The sequence below is a fragment of the Copidosoma floridanum genome, unplaced genomic scaffold (assembly GCF_036245765.1).
Source record: "Copidosoma floridanum isolate Cflo_tuat_1 unplaced genomic scaffold, Cflo_Japanese_pri ptg000019l, whole genome shotgun sequence".
Lineage (NCBI taxonomy): Eukaryota > Metazoa > Arthropoda > Insecta > Hymenoptera > Encyrtidae > Copidosoma > Copidosoma floridanum.
This window is the reverse complement of record NW_028321896.1, coordinates 15,466,028-15,480,616: the sequence shown is the minus strand read 5'-3', so window position 1 is coordinate 15,480,616 and position 14,589 is coordinate 15,466,028. Positions and strand designations below refer to the sequence as shown.

General features: G+C 36.7%; 1 protein-coding gene across 1 annotated transcript in view; it reads left to right on the top strand.

Annotated features, from left to right (window-relative positions):
- Positions 1 to 4,013: 4,013 nt before the first annotated feature.
- Dh44-R1 (Diuretic hormone 44 receptor 1) overlaps positions 4,014 to 14,589 on the top strand; it is a 51,523-nt gene continuing 40,947 nt past the window's right edge. Inside the window, exon 1 of the mRNA XM_089592640.1 lies at positions 4,014 to 4,196. Coding sequence (XP_089448766.1) covers positions 4,022 to 4,196 — 175 coding nt within the window. The 5' untranslated portion in view covers positions 4,014 to 4,021. The remainder of the gene's footprint in view (positions 4,197 to 14,589) is intronic.

Below are 14,589 nucleotides of genomic sequence, written 5' to 3'. Positions count from 1 at the left end.
ATACTAGAATGGAAATAAAGAGTACTTTTTTCGACAACCGTCTTTATGGTGTTATTTGCCTCTACATGAATCTTAATTTGGCGCTCCCACGAATACGTTTCAGGACGAGCAAACATGTCGTCAACGAGTGCACGTTTGCATTTTTTTAGGTAAGTCATAAAAACCACATACGAATTCAATTTTCTCACTCCCGTCCCATATTTTATTTTTTATTCCCTGCCCTTCGATAATTATCTCTCTGTTCTCTTTAAACAATCATTTTTCATCTGTTTGCATTTGCACGTATAAATATGTATGTGAGTATGTGTTGCTGTTTTTTTATTTTATTTTATTGTTGAGGTAATGATTTTCTGAATTTTATTTGTTTCTTCTCTGCCTTGGCAGCATTGTTTTGCGTTTGATTATTTAATCCTTTGTGTCTTTTGTTGTATATACAATTGTAAGAAATATTTGAATGAATTTTAACTGTCAATTGCACATTGTGTCAACAATTTTTAAAATAAATCCATCAGTACATGTGTACAAAAGGGGGATACCTTTATTTACTTTTATTTATAAAAAAATTTAATTGTGAATTTCATACAATAGTACAGGGACGTAATATACATAACATATTTAAATAGAACTGTTCAATTAAGTTATCCATGAATAATAGTGTTACAAAACCTTTTTCGAACTCACACAATAGCAGGAGGAAAAATGCATCATTGAGACCCGTCGAGCTATATAATATGTACTTTCAACCCTAAAACGGAGTCAATTATTAAACCACGTGCGATTTAAATGGCCCAAAAATACGTCCACGTGTATTGAACTAAAATCGTGTTTCGGAGATGAGCAGTGGATTCGAGCGCCTATTTCAATTTTAACGGCTCTCGAGGATCTGCCAAGCAAAATAAAAGACAAAAGCTTGGCCTTTCCTTCTTCCTCAAACGCTGCCAATAAACATATCGGTTTGGAAAACAGAAAAAAGCAGGTGTACAAGGACGAATAGAAACATGGTATTCAAATATTTAATTTCTCCATTAAATAATTAGAACTAAATACACATGATTGTTAGGTTTTTAAGTGAAGAATTATCTTTAATTTTTAATTCGTTACTGTTACGGTTCAAAATTTAATTTAATTAATTTGTTAAATACAACATAACGTAAGAACGTAACTGTTTTAATTTAATTGCCTTTTTCATAAAACTTGGACAATGGTACCTCTTTTGCAGGATTTAATATTATTTTATTTCAGGTAAATTAATTTTTCGAAAAATATACCAGATGTAAGAGTAAATAATTATATTCATGAATATGTATATAATATTATCAAACTCTAATATTGAAAATATCACTTCTTATCAATTGATGTGAAATGAAATTTGTTTTAGTTCAGAATATTGATAAAAATTAAGTCATTATCAACTTATCGTGATGATTAATGAATCTGCAGAAGTGAGAATCCAGATTAAAATTATTGATTTATTTACAAAATAATATAAAATAACTCATCATTAAATTAAAACTCACACAAAATACTTCAGTAGTTAAAAATCATGAAATTAAAAACTTATGACCTAATTAGTTGTAGTGCTGATTAATTTATTGGCAAATAAAATTTTTAAGCAATTATGAAGTAGGTTATTTTTACTGCAATAAGAAATCGGCTTTATTATGCAAAAGTTTAGTTACTAGCTTAGACATATCATAGGAATAATCATCCTAGCGTTTAAACAAAAATCAATTTTCAATTGAAATAAAAAAAAAGAAAAGAAAAAAATTAGAGTACTTTTTTCCTATCAGCCCCAGTAGCTCGTGCCTCACTCGCTCCACCTATATATAATATGACACTGCTATGGTCTTGGCTGGCTGCCAATAACCCACTCCTTTCCAATTCCGAAGGGGAAAAAAAGCTCGATCCTCCGCGAATGAGGGGAATGTGCGTGTGGGTATATTTTGGCCCCAACAACCTGTGGAGGGTCTCGGGCGCATGCTCCCACCCTCCCCCTTCGTGCCCCTCGCCTGTGGAGCCGAGGATGATGTGTACAGTAGTGGCAGACACGCGGAGCTGAGTTTCCTCGCGCCAGTAGACAGCCACCGGCTGTTCAAGAGTCGACATCGCGACAACTGCGTTGCTGCGGCTTTTTGTTGACTCGCTCGTTTGCTCACCGCCGGCATAAGTATACGTTGTAAAGTTTCAATCATTTTTTTTTTTTTTTTTTTTTTTCATCATCAGATCTCTAAATTTCAAGGAAATTCAGTAGTTCATTGGGAATATGTTTCGCGCAGTGAGTGCATTGTGTGTACCAGTTGGCGAGGATAATTTCAATTGGATGTGATTTTTATTGGCAAAGAGCAAACGCCACGTGGATTTAATCGATTCTTGTTCTCATTTATACATGAAGTGACATGTTTGTTTTTCGACGTTACATCCTCGTGAGGACCTCGATTCTGGTGCGTTGAACCAAAGATTCATGGCTTTGAAAACAAATTTATATCATCGTGTTCATTTATTATTTGTTTTACTTTTTTTCACTACTACACCGTCATTTTTTGTCTCTTTTGTACATTTTTTTTTGCATATCATATTTTTACTTTTTTTATAGTTTACAAATATTTCAACACATTTTTATATATTTTGTTTATCTATTAAATTTATATTTCAATAAACTTTATTTCCCACCTTATTTACTGTACTCGTTTCGATTAAGTACCCATGTTTTTTCAAAAAATCAAAATGCACTTGCACATCTCAAGGGCGAAGCAATTATTCATGAGAAACTCGAAAAAACACTCCGTGAGTGCCATTGAAATCGTATTATTTATACTTTCCGGATAATTTTATTCGACACCGAAATAGGAAGTTTACTTTTCTTCCCATAAACGTAGACATTAATCTAAACTACTATTTGAAGCAGCTGTAACAACAGACGCCTAAAAATTTTACGGCCCTCGAGAGATAACAAACAGACTATACACGTGTATATGTATGTGTACATGCATCATCATCATCTCTCACCAACTTATGTAATTGAAAAAAAAAAAAAAAAAAAAAAAACAACACCCAAAAGCTCTAATCTGCCAAAAGCAAGTAATAAATTCAAAAGAAACAAATTTTTTTTCTGTTCGTACAAGCTCATGCGTATCTTGCACTTGCCACTAATTAATACAAAAACTCTCGCTTCGTTCCCTCAATTAAAGTTGTCCATATGCGTAAACATACATATATTACACTTTGAATCAGCATCATTAGCAAGTGTATACATTAATTGAGCCACTTCGTGTGACTTTTATCTCATTTTATCTCAACTGTACAGCAACTAAAAAAAAAAAAAAAAAAAAAAAAAAAAAAAGAAAAAAAAAAAAAATCAATTTTGACACTACCACGCGGGTATTGACACAATTATTTTTAACTTCTGTTTTTAGTGCACTGAAGGAGCCCCTAAGAATCAAGAGGAGATAAGAGGATTACAAGTGGAAAGCTATCGAAATCGTTTAACCAAGTGAAAAATCGGTGTCTATATATAGAATCGATTTCGAGTGGACTGATGTAAGATGTATCCGGAAGGATTAGAACTACTGTGGGGATATTAAGTGCTAACTTTAAGAATATTGGAACCCCAAAAGTGAAAAAGCTCAAGTACAGAGTATCGTGATATCGGTGCTGAAGTACCTGAATAAAAATGAGTTTGAGAGATTTTCTTGTTTTTACCAACAAGTGAGGCAACAAAAATCATAGAATAACTGAAAACTCATGAAAAACACTACGCGTCAGCACAACTAGTTTTTCCTTTTTTTTTTTTTTTTTAATAATAGAGGGTAAGAAAAATTATATTTACCCAAGTGTCCGATACCTTCAAACTACCAATATAGTACCAAAAACAGAAAGTACAAATGAGGAATTAGGTGGTGGGGAAGAAATAGCTGACCTTATAATATAGGGAGCCAATACGGAGTGTTTGCATATAGTGTACATGGGAATGATGAGATGAACAAAGGGTAAATAAAAAAAAAAAAAAAAAAAAAAGAAGAGGATGGTTGGGGGTACGAACGAGTCGGAGAAGTGCCGGCTGTTGGAGGCCGAGACGGGGCACGATGGGTGCCGGCCCTACTACGACCAGCTGCTCTGCTGGCCCCACGCGAGCCTCGGCTCCGTCGCACACCAGCCCTGTTTCAGCGAACTCCAGGGGATACGCTACGACACGGGACGTGAGTACAATATTTACCTATACTCAATGTTTCAATCAGCCCCATGTCCCTTTTTTTCCCTATATTGCATAAAAAAGTCAGGCGTTGAAGGGTTGTTCTTTTCTACGCATCATTAACAGTGAGTAAAATACTTATTTCATTCGATCCTTCTTCGGATGAATCACAAGGTCTCGGAGATCAATAATCCTCGGTGCGCGGAATAATTTTTTTAGATCTCGTAAGCCACGGGCCATTTGAAGTCATACGTTATCCGGATTCCGTATACTAAGAACTGCGTATTTCACGTCACGAAAAGGAGTCGCCAAAATTATTGAACGTACGCGGTACGTAAAGAACAGTTTAATACTTTCGACTCGGGAAAGTTCTGTTTTTCCGGAGCTCTATTTTATGAAGCTCAAAAATTCATATTTTCTCGGATTTTCACTTTTCGATCGTACAAATGCCTACAGATGTGTGCGAGTAAGAAGCACGAAATCAATGTATTTAGAGATTTAGATGATTACTTATACCGTTTGAAAACCGTATACTCCCTGTTATGCCGATTGAAATAGAAATGGCACCATTAAATACAAACCTGAGGTATTATATTAAACAATCGAAAAACAATGAAATTCACGTGCAACGGCATCCAATGATTGATACACCAGTAACAAAATGCAAACTACATCGCTCGACGCAAGGATACAATTATTTGTTTGATAACAATGAATGCCCCGTACACCGCACGAAAATCCTTTCTTTCCTTCAAAACTATACGCAAGACTACGCGATGCACATCCGTCATAACTGAGGATTGGTCAGTCTATTCGTAACTGTGATGCAATTAAAATCAAAACAACTCAAGGGGCGCAAAAAAAAAAAAAAAACTATAAGATTTTTTATGGATGTATAGTTCTCACTCGTAAAAGTGTTAAAACGCATCGTTCCTCTCTATTTATCACGGAGTATATATGTTGTACTATTGTGTAACCAGTGCAGACAGATCGTTTATCACTTTCGTTTTTATTCACAGTAAAACTACTCGCAAGCCAAGAAGAAGCCTTTTTTTTTTTTCCTTCGCGCCGAGAGACGGGTATATACGTACAGTTACGAGCAACTACGACTAATCGCTTCGTTAGTTCACGAGCAGGGTATAATCGGATGAACTCGCTCGAGGACTGGGGAAAAACCTGAGCCTCACCCCTATCCTACCTATATTTGTTCGGGGGGGGGGAGAAAAAAAATAATCATCGGTTCAAGGCTGTCATCGATCATCTCTGGTATTTTTGAAAACATTTATCGTGAAAAAAAAACAACTGATCAATTAAGACCAAACAGTGCAAAGTTGCGAAAGTGAAACGAGAGCTATCCTTGGGTAAACAATGTGATATGAAATAAAAAAAAAAAAGTCATCCCGACGATTAAGTACTCACCAAACTTAGTGAGTGGGTGCAGGTGGGTATGGTTATTTTTAGATCTCGCATGCCGTGACTAATATTCGCCGACTCCGTCCGTTTGCACGGAGCAACGCAGTTATACTTACTCCTTTTGTTTGCCCAAGCAAAATGAACCAACTAATGAATCTGCATATATACACGTTGCTCCGTGCAAACGTCATTGAAATGCTGCTCTCTCGCGCGTACTTCATGCCATTTACATACACTTTGGATTTACTATATTTTCATTTCATTTGATAAAGCCCTATATGCATGTATAGTCAATATATGCGTATTTATCGTATTGAATAAATTTCCAAGAGTTCAATCGTGGTGGGATATCGTTTTGTCAACTGGTACGTACAAGCTCGGAGTAATGGTATAAAAATCGTTGACTTTTGGTACATCAAAAATAGAAACGGGTTTTTTTTTTTTTTTTTTGTTTAAATTAGTCATGTGCCCATTGTACAATACACATCAGCTATACGAGTGACGATGTGATCGTCGTGTAAACCATACACGTAATACCGATCGGCGTCACTTGGGCACACGGTGATAAGCTTCACGATCCGGGGCGAGAATTCGTGTGTCCACACGCTCAGTACACTGTGAATCGATAAACACCAGTGGCACTTGATGATTAGTATGTCGAGCGTTGCGGTGATTACATCAAAAAGCATCTGGACTCTCAGGGACATCGGTGGTACTTTGAATAACCCGATGTATGGGGCTTAATCTATGTATATATATATGTGGTAAAACTTGTTTGTTCGTCAACGTGATGAATTTATCAAAGTGACCCTACGGCACACTTCTTTCGATTACAAATATATATATATATATGTAGTTCCCACCACAAGTTTTTATTTCACCGGTTCGTGTGTCACTGCAGGTGCATCTTCCTTGATGTTGGATTAATATTTAGGATATTCGCGCACACCAGCAGCACACGTGGCGTTAGTTTAAATCACGTACGATACAATATAATGCACCAAACACGCGTCCGCCCCTTAGTGCTTGTGTGTGCAATAATATATCACGTACATAAACGCCAGGACGAACCAAGCGAGTTCGGGTTAACATAATTGATCAGTCGTGCATATGCATACAAGTGCACGCGCGACCAAAATTCTCACACGTATATTATGTGTATAACTTCTTTTCCAGATGACTATATGCGACCTTGACGAGCTCCGCTCTTTCGAGTGCAGTACTATTGCATATATAAAAACTTGTTAGACGACATATTTTTTTTTTTTTTTTTTTTTTTTTATGTATATGCTCGTTGGATCAAGATTGTAGCACGTGTATAATAACGTTATTTGAAATACTTGGATGGAAAATTGTATCATTGCGCGACATACGCACAATAAGTTGATAGCAAAATGCGAGAGTTAAGTCATGCGAGACATCATGGAAATTCGTCATTCATCGTGCGTATGCTTTTTGAATAACTTACAAACCTATAGGTCGAATGTATGGATTTCAGCCTCAATGTACGAGATAATTTTCCAAAAACTAATCCGTTGTACAATACTCCGGGAAATTAAAGCCCTGTCCCTAAAAAGGTATGGATATTATGGCGTGGCACTTGAATGAATTAACGCGATACGCAAAAACTCGAGCGACAACGGTGGGTGGATCTATGTACACACATCCACACTATACGCTCTCTCGCTCGGGCTATATGCAACTACTACATTATATTCAAAGTTGAGGGAGTTGTAATCCAGTTAACGTGTATTAAGTGTCAGTCTCGCGAGGGATGCTACGTACAGGACGTAGTCGCTCGCTTATACACATACATATATATAGTATTACCGATACTGCACGCGCGGGTGAATACCTATGCTGCTACTTTATAATATTATGTTGTTGAATAAGGAGGCAGTGGAGACTGCACCAAACTGAGTGCTTTATCACATTACACGTGTGCTTGGAGCCGGTGCATGTCACAGTAGCTGACGATGGACACTCGATATCTACTTTTCCACGAAAAACGTTGGTCTACGGTCATTTTGTTAATGCATACCAAATGTAGTGGAAAAGTGCATCCGTACAATTATTTTTCAACACAATGTTTTACATCTTTCCCGACATTTTTTAAACCTTCATCCTCCGAAATCTTCTGGCACGAGTATACTTTCTTTGGAATTTCTCGCCCGAAAGCTTTTTTCCATGATTGATACACGAGCAAATGTAATAATCAGGTGCACATTGCCAAACGACCATTTTCTCGAGATCACCTCTCCAATCAATCGCTCGTTGGGACTTTTTTTTTTTTCTTGTAAAACGGGTTACATTTGGCACCCACTGAGGAGCTTTTCTGTCAAAGCGGCGTCTCTGGTACACATAATGATCAGAGACACAGTAGGGACTGGACCGACAAAGGGATAAATTGCATTCCTCGGCTCAATCGCGTTCCCATTAAACTTCCCCAGACGCTGCATCTACGCGTTCGGCAGTGCTGCAACGGAATACTTACTTTTCTCGACTCGAGATACGTTTCGAGTGCAGTTCTTCCTTCCTTCGTTTCTTATACATGTATTATATTGTGTACCCACATTGCACGTTTCCTGCTTTTGTGGACGTATGTATTTATGTTTACTCGTACCCGAGTAAGGCGAGGAGGATTTACAGTTCGCGTGATTTAGCCTCCGGTTGGATTGCTGCAGCTGGAATTTATCTAAACTGGAGAGTCTCCGTGGTAATTGAAAACAATCAATTGTCGCTGACTTTTCGCAAATCCGAGCTTTTCATTGTTAGAGAAGGATAGAAGTGGGTGTAATAAAAATACTTTTTTTTTAGATGAGCCGTAAAAGCATCTTTATTTTTAATGTATAAGACTTGAAAGCACACGTTAGTTTGTGAGTGTTGGGTTTTATCAGCTGAAAGTAAAAACTATCGGGACAAGACTCAAAAGCAACCAAGTATACAATCACATGATGTGAAAAAATACAAATCGAGACGCGAATTTTCAATGGAAAATTGTTTTCCATACGTTTTCAAGAGCCGGAAAATTCCAAGTGGAGTAATACATTTGTTGATGTTTTTTTTCCACGTTACTTTCTAACGCTCGTAATCTCAAGATCTTGAGAGACTGTCCAAGGACTTGTATGCGCCACGAGACTCTTTTTACCGCCAAGACACACATTCAAATCTGACAAAAGTAAATGATAACTTTATCTTTTTTTGTTATATATTATAGTGAAGTGACACACCGCGGGTATGTACACTTTCCTTTATTCATTGAACATATATATCGCTTTTACATAATGTATCCTATCATCATCATCACGACATTCCTTTTCGCTGTCACAACACATTGTCCTTTTTATATTCGCGTATTATAATATCACTTCCCCGGACACGCACAATCCTTTAAATTTTTCAATCTCTTTTACTTTTTTTTTATTTTCTTTTAATCTTGAAATTTAAAGCCTTAATTGTCCTAAGTCGGTGTCATTGATTTGATACCCTTGACTGGGAGTCGTTGCGTTGGTTCAACGGCCAACGCGCTAACCAACTGAGCCAACGACGAGTTCATTACTTTATTTTACTTATTATTATGTTCTCTCACGTACATTGTAAAATTCTGTAAAAGTAGCAGATTGCTTGTAGCTACTAATGGTACATTGATGAATCAAAGTCAAATAAAGTCGTATACATTTATAACGATGTTCCTATTCGTTGTATCAATTGTTTGAAAACAATACGTGTTTTTCTGTGTTGAAAGTGTTTATTTGACTAACTAATTAAAACTACAAATGTACAAAAATGTGATGAATGAAACATAGTACTTTACATTTATAAGTAATACTGATATTTTGCCGGAATAAAAAGAACCTCAAAAATGAAAAGTGTATTTTGAAAAAAATTCCATCATTTCTCGCTTCTTGATGAAAATTTCAACAAATATCGTTTGAAATTCAAACAACAATATCTTGATTTTAATGTAAAAACTAGGTCATTACATTCTTTATCGCAACGAAAATGCTAATTCTGAGAGTGTGATAATTATGTACAAGTCATTCAAGTGTACACGACATTTATGATTTCTCAATCCGTTGATTAAAGTAATTTTCCTATAAAAAGAAAAAATCATATGTAGGTTAAGGATTTGAGCCAAAGAAAAACAACAGTACACCATGACATCTGTTTTCTTTTGAATGTTAATTTAAATTAAATTAACATTAAACTGATGCATGAACATATGTTTACATATTTATAGTTTTACTTTTGTTTTGAAAAGTTTAAATATTCTTTCTTAATTGTAAATTTCTTTTTTTTTTATAATAAACATAAACACTTGCATAAAAAACATTGAATGAAACAATACTGAAGTTTAATAATCTCTTTCAGTAAAATTTGTGTATTTTTTTTTTATGTTTACTTTCAAATAAGAAAATTCCTGCTACCAACTTTATTGTATTAATTTACTTCTTAAGAGAGGAATTACTGGTGGATAAGATGCTGCATTTGTGAAAATTACATTGCGTTCCACTTAAATTCCGCTCCAATGATATTTCTTTTTCCAGAGTAGTAAGGAATTTTCTAATTACCAAGTCCATTTACTCATGACGCACAGCGTGCATCTCGGAACTTTTATGTATCTTGATTTGTAACAATTTTCATGTAGCAGTGAAATAATGGAAAAAATTAACAATACATTATTATTGCATCATTTTAATTTTCATAAAAAATTTGAAAAAGTTTACCTTTGCAAAGTACGACTTTTAGTTGTTTATATTGTATATATTGTATGTAGTTGTATATATTGCGTCACATATCACTCATACTTTCGCGCGCCTCGATTTTCCTCATATCAATTAATTTTTTAGTAATTATCTTTCTCCATATCCCTTCCTTATTAGTGCCAGCGACTTTTACAAATTTTTGCGTGTACCCGAGTTCATGTACTTTTAACAAGATTAATATACTTTATTGAAAATAAAAAAAAAGCCATTTCTAGGATTACAAAATTTTAGCGCAAGAATTCAATGAATAGGCACAGGCATAAAAATGTTGCCTCTCGGTGTACCATACGTTACTCTGATAATCATCCAACTTGTTTGTACTTGTGATTACGAAAAAAAAAAAAATGAAGCTCCAACCAGGGAAATAAACAAAAGTGTGGATTTCCATTAATCTCTTGACTGGCCTTATTTAAAACGCCATTTTCAATTACTTGCCCCGATGAGAGGAAAAAAAAACGAGTTTCTCGTCAACTCCCAAAGTAATTAGTCCAGTCAAGCGCAACTAATACTTGTAGTCTCGAAGAAAAGCTGTTGCATCCAGCTAATCAAGTACTTCATTAAATTGAAATTGTATGGTGTTATATTCGCATGCCGCCAGAAGCACAGGCATACTACGTAGTTGGCCTTGTATCAGAGTGACATTAAGCTTCTGAATCTTGAAAAAATATTTCGTAATTATCTTATGTGATGGGAGAACAATAATGACACCTTTATATCACAATAATACATATTTGACATGTAGCCTACTTCGAGATTTGTAACGAGAGATTCATATTGAAAATTCTGCTGTTGGTAGATCCGCATAGAGAAAGCCAAAATTAAATCAAATTCGATGAACGTGTACAAAACGGCACTTTTATTACGGTTATAAAGGCCCACAAGCATCTCGGAACCTGTGTCCAGAATCTCACACTTTTGGTCATTTTGATTCCGTATAAGAGCACCGATCCAATTTTAATACTCACACTATATAGGCACCATACATACGTCACACGGAAGAGCCTTGATGATTCCGTTCTCTCTCTCTTGGATGGATATACGTTGCAAGTATAGTGGTTGGTGTACGATGTTTGCGTTGAGGAATTGACGACTGTTTGCTCGGGCATTTCGACGTGGGCCCCAACACTGTACAGCCGCAACGGGAAAGGGGTGATATCAGTGCATCCTCAGGAGGCACAGAACATCATGCGCTCACATGTACACTCGTGATTATCTATAACTTTTGGGTACCATAGCTGCGAGCCACTCACGTGAGCGCAGCTTCTTGTTGATTTTGGAGATACTGTACAATTGCGTTGGGACTTATTTTCTACCCGATATATATATAGTATGTCTTGGCTGTTCGTTGCACCTTTACTACTAGCTCGCACGAGTATTTCAATTCAGTAAATTACTTTGCCCTGAACAGTTTCAGCTCAGTTCATTTATTTGTTTCTTGTCTCACAAACAATCCTCCCAAATTTCACGAGATTCTCTACATTTATTAAATATTTTTTTATTCCCCATCATCAAATCATAGTATGATTTTTGTCGAGTTATCCAATCCACACACTATTAAACAAAATTTTATTTAATATTTGCTCATGATTTTGCTAATTTGTCGTTGCTACAGTATCTACTTAAACTGTTCAAAAATTAAAAAATGATACTTTACTTCTAATTTATGAAGTATATGCATCTTAAAAGAATCAAACATCTTGTCTTAACAGTAATTCTTAATGGTGTTTCACTACTTTTTGCAAACTAAGATTTAAAATGTTAGTTAATTAGCATTTTGCAATAATTAATAATAAATAGATAATTATATGAAATAAAACATGCACACATATGTATTCCTGAACGTGTATAAACACATGTTTGCTCGAGAACAATTCGCAATATTACTTTCTTACTGCAGGCAATCTGATAAGACTCCCATCCCTTCTCATTTCTCCGTCTTCCCTTCGACCCTATCGATTTATAAAAGCCGATGGCTCACAATACCCGAGTCCTGTTTCCATTTCCTGTAATCACTTCCTGTTGCAAAAAATCCAACAAATCAAATTTCCTTTCATTAAAAAAGTCGCAAACTCGCCGTACAAATTACAAAGATGCCTCGAGGATATTGTACAGGAACCGCTCGCAAGTTCAAATGCGAGGAAAAGTTTTGCTACGCCGGGAAAGTTCCGCGGGTCGTGATAAGGAAGCTGTATCCCAGCCACGACAAAAGTACGAGGATTTAATGAGGGTTTCTCTCGGCTCGAGGGTTCATGGCCCCGAAGCAAAGATCACGTTGTCTCTTTTTTAAAAAAAAAAAAAAACTACGAAATCGCGGGTTTTCTCTCCCAGCCACGTTTTCTTATTTTTTACGCGTAAATTTTCATTTGGCCAAGGGACATGATTATCAATTCCAATGTGTTTTTCCTTTCTTGAGGGAAAAGTAAAAAAAAATCATCTGCTCGAAAAACTAGAAGAAATAAATAAGTAATATCGTTATCAAACCCACATGAATCTTCTTTTCGGCTTTTATGCTCTGCGCGTTCGAATCTTGCCCGAACAATACAAGAAGGATAAAACTCGTGCGAGTCACACACAGCATACCACTTCTTTCTCCCGTGTATTTGTTATTCATTCCAATACGCCGACCCCGAGCCTCCCCACACAAACCCTCCTCATCCTCGTCAACTTTACCGAATAATCTTTCCTCTCGACAAAACTTTTTCCCGTACCTTCGTGAGTAGGTATATGTACACTTCGAGATCCAGACGCAAATCCAATATAATCCATCTCGGCTTTTGTGCCGAAACACACGTCCGAGGAATCCGAAACATTGTGAAGTTGCATCCAGCTCTGGTGTACCCATTTTTTACTCGCATGATGGTCAAATGGAGCAGGGGTCCATGGAAAATCTCCAACTATTGGGCTTTTTTTATCGTCTTAAACAATACTCCATCAAAGAGAGGAAGTGATTTTTAATGGTAAAAAAAAAAAAAACTGTTTTGGCACCTATGGGACAAAACCATCCCTCGACATCCGATTGGACAAAATGGACAATGATCCGTGGCTCCGATGAAGTGAGAGTTTTTACCCGCACGTGTGTAGGATACGTAGCGTAAGCGAACAAAGATATATCCAAATGAAGATAAATAAATAAGGCTAAATCGGCGCGTAGCATAAAATGTATCGAGAGATAGAGAGAGGCGAAATAAAAAGCAACGAGGACGAGCGATAAGACCCGGTATCTCGCCATTAATACATTTAAGTAGCCGAGACTCTTTCCTCGTGGTCTGTCGTAATACCTTATTTCCTATGTGATGGTATAGGTAACTGTGTTTATTTTACTTCCCGTACACAACAAACGCCATTCATTGTAATTCGGACCTACTGGTACACTTGGTCATTTTATAGCCACTAAAGTGCCATCTTCACTTGGGGTATTTTGACGAGGGTAGCCCCAGTTGGATGGCGCTAAATGTATAATTATTACAAAAGCATCGTTTGCATATTCCTCCAATTAGGGAAACTAAACATTATCCACTTGTTGAACACGCAAGTAATAATTTTCTCACGAACACGAGGACCCGTTCATTTATTAGCCAACCGATGTGCCGCAACTTATTTTTCTCAACACCAAGTGATTGCTGTGTTTGAAGGGTCGCCGGTATAAATTATAATCCACCGTCTGTCACTTGTACGAGACACAATCCATGTTGTTACGTGGAGAACAAACGAAAAATGTTGTTGGATCTAAAACGTGCAGTTATGGCATGATACGACTTACATCAGGTACATGGGGAATCGAGGCACGCGTTGAGCACTAATTTCTGCTTCAACTTTGCTCTCTGGCATTTCGCTAATGTACAATGCTGTTGTTGTGGATGTGCATACAAGTACCAATGTAAGTATACACGAGAGTGGAAAGAGCAATAGTCGTTGTCCGCCTGTAATAGGTGCATAACGACACAGGTATTACGCGTGTCGCAGGGCATATCTGGTTACTCGGCCATCGACGACCTGCACGGCACGTACGTACTGCCAATTAATTTATCGTCCAGCCGCTCGTAAATTCAATTATCCGGCTAGCGTATCTTCTCTCTTCCTCTGTATTCCTCATCTTCCTCCTACCCTTCGGTGCGGCTCTTTTTCTCATCTCTCCCCTTTTGCCATTTTTTACACGCTTATTGATCCTCTACACCGGGTCCACTACACCGCCTCCCTTTGTATACCTTTTTCTCTCTCTGA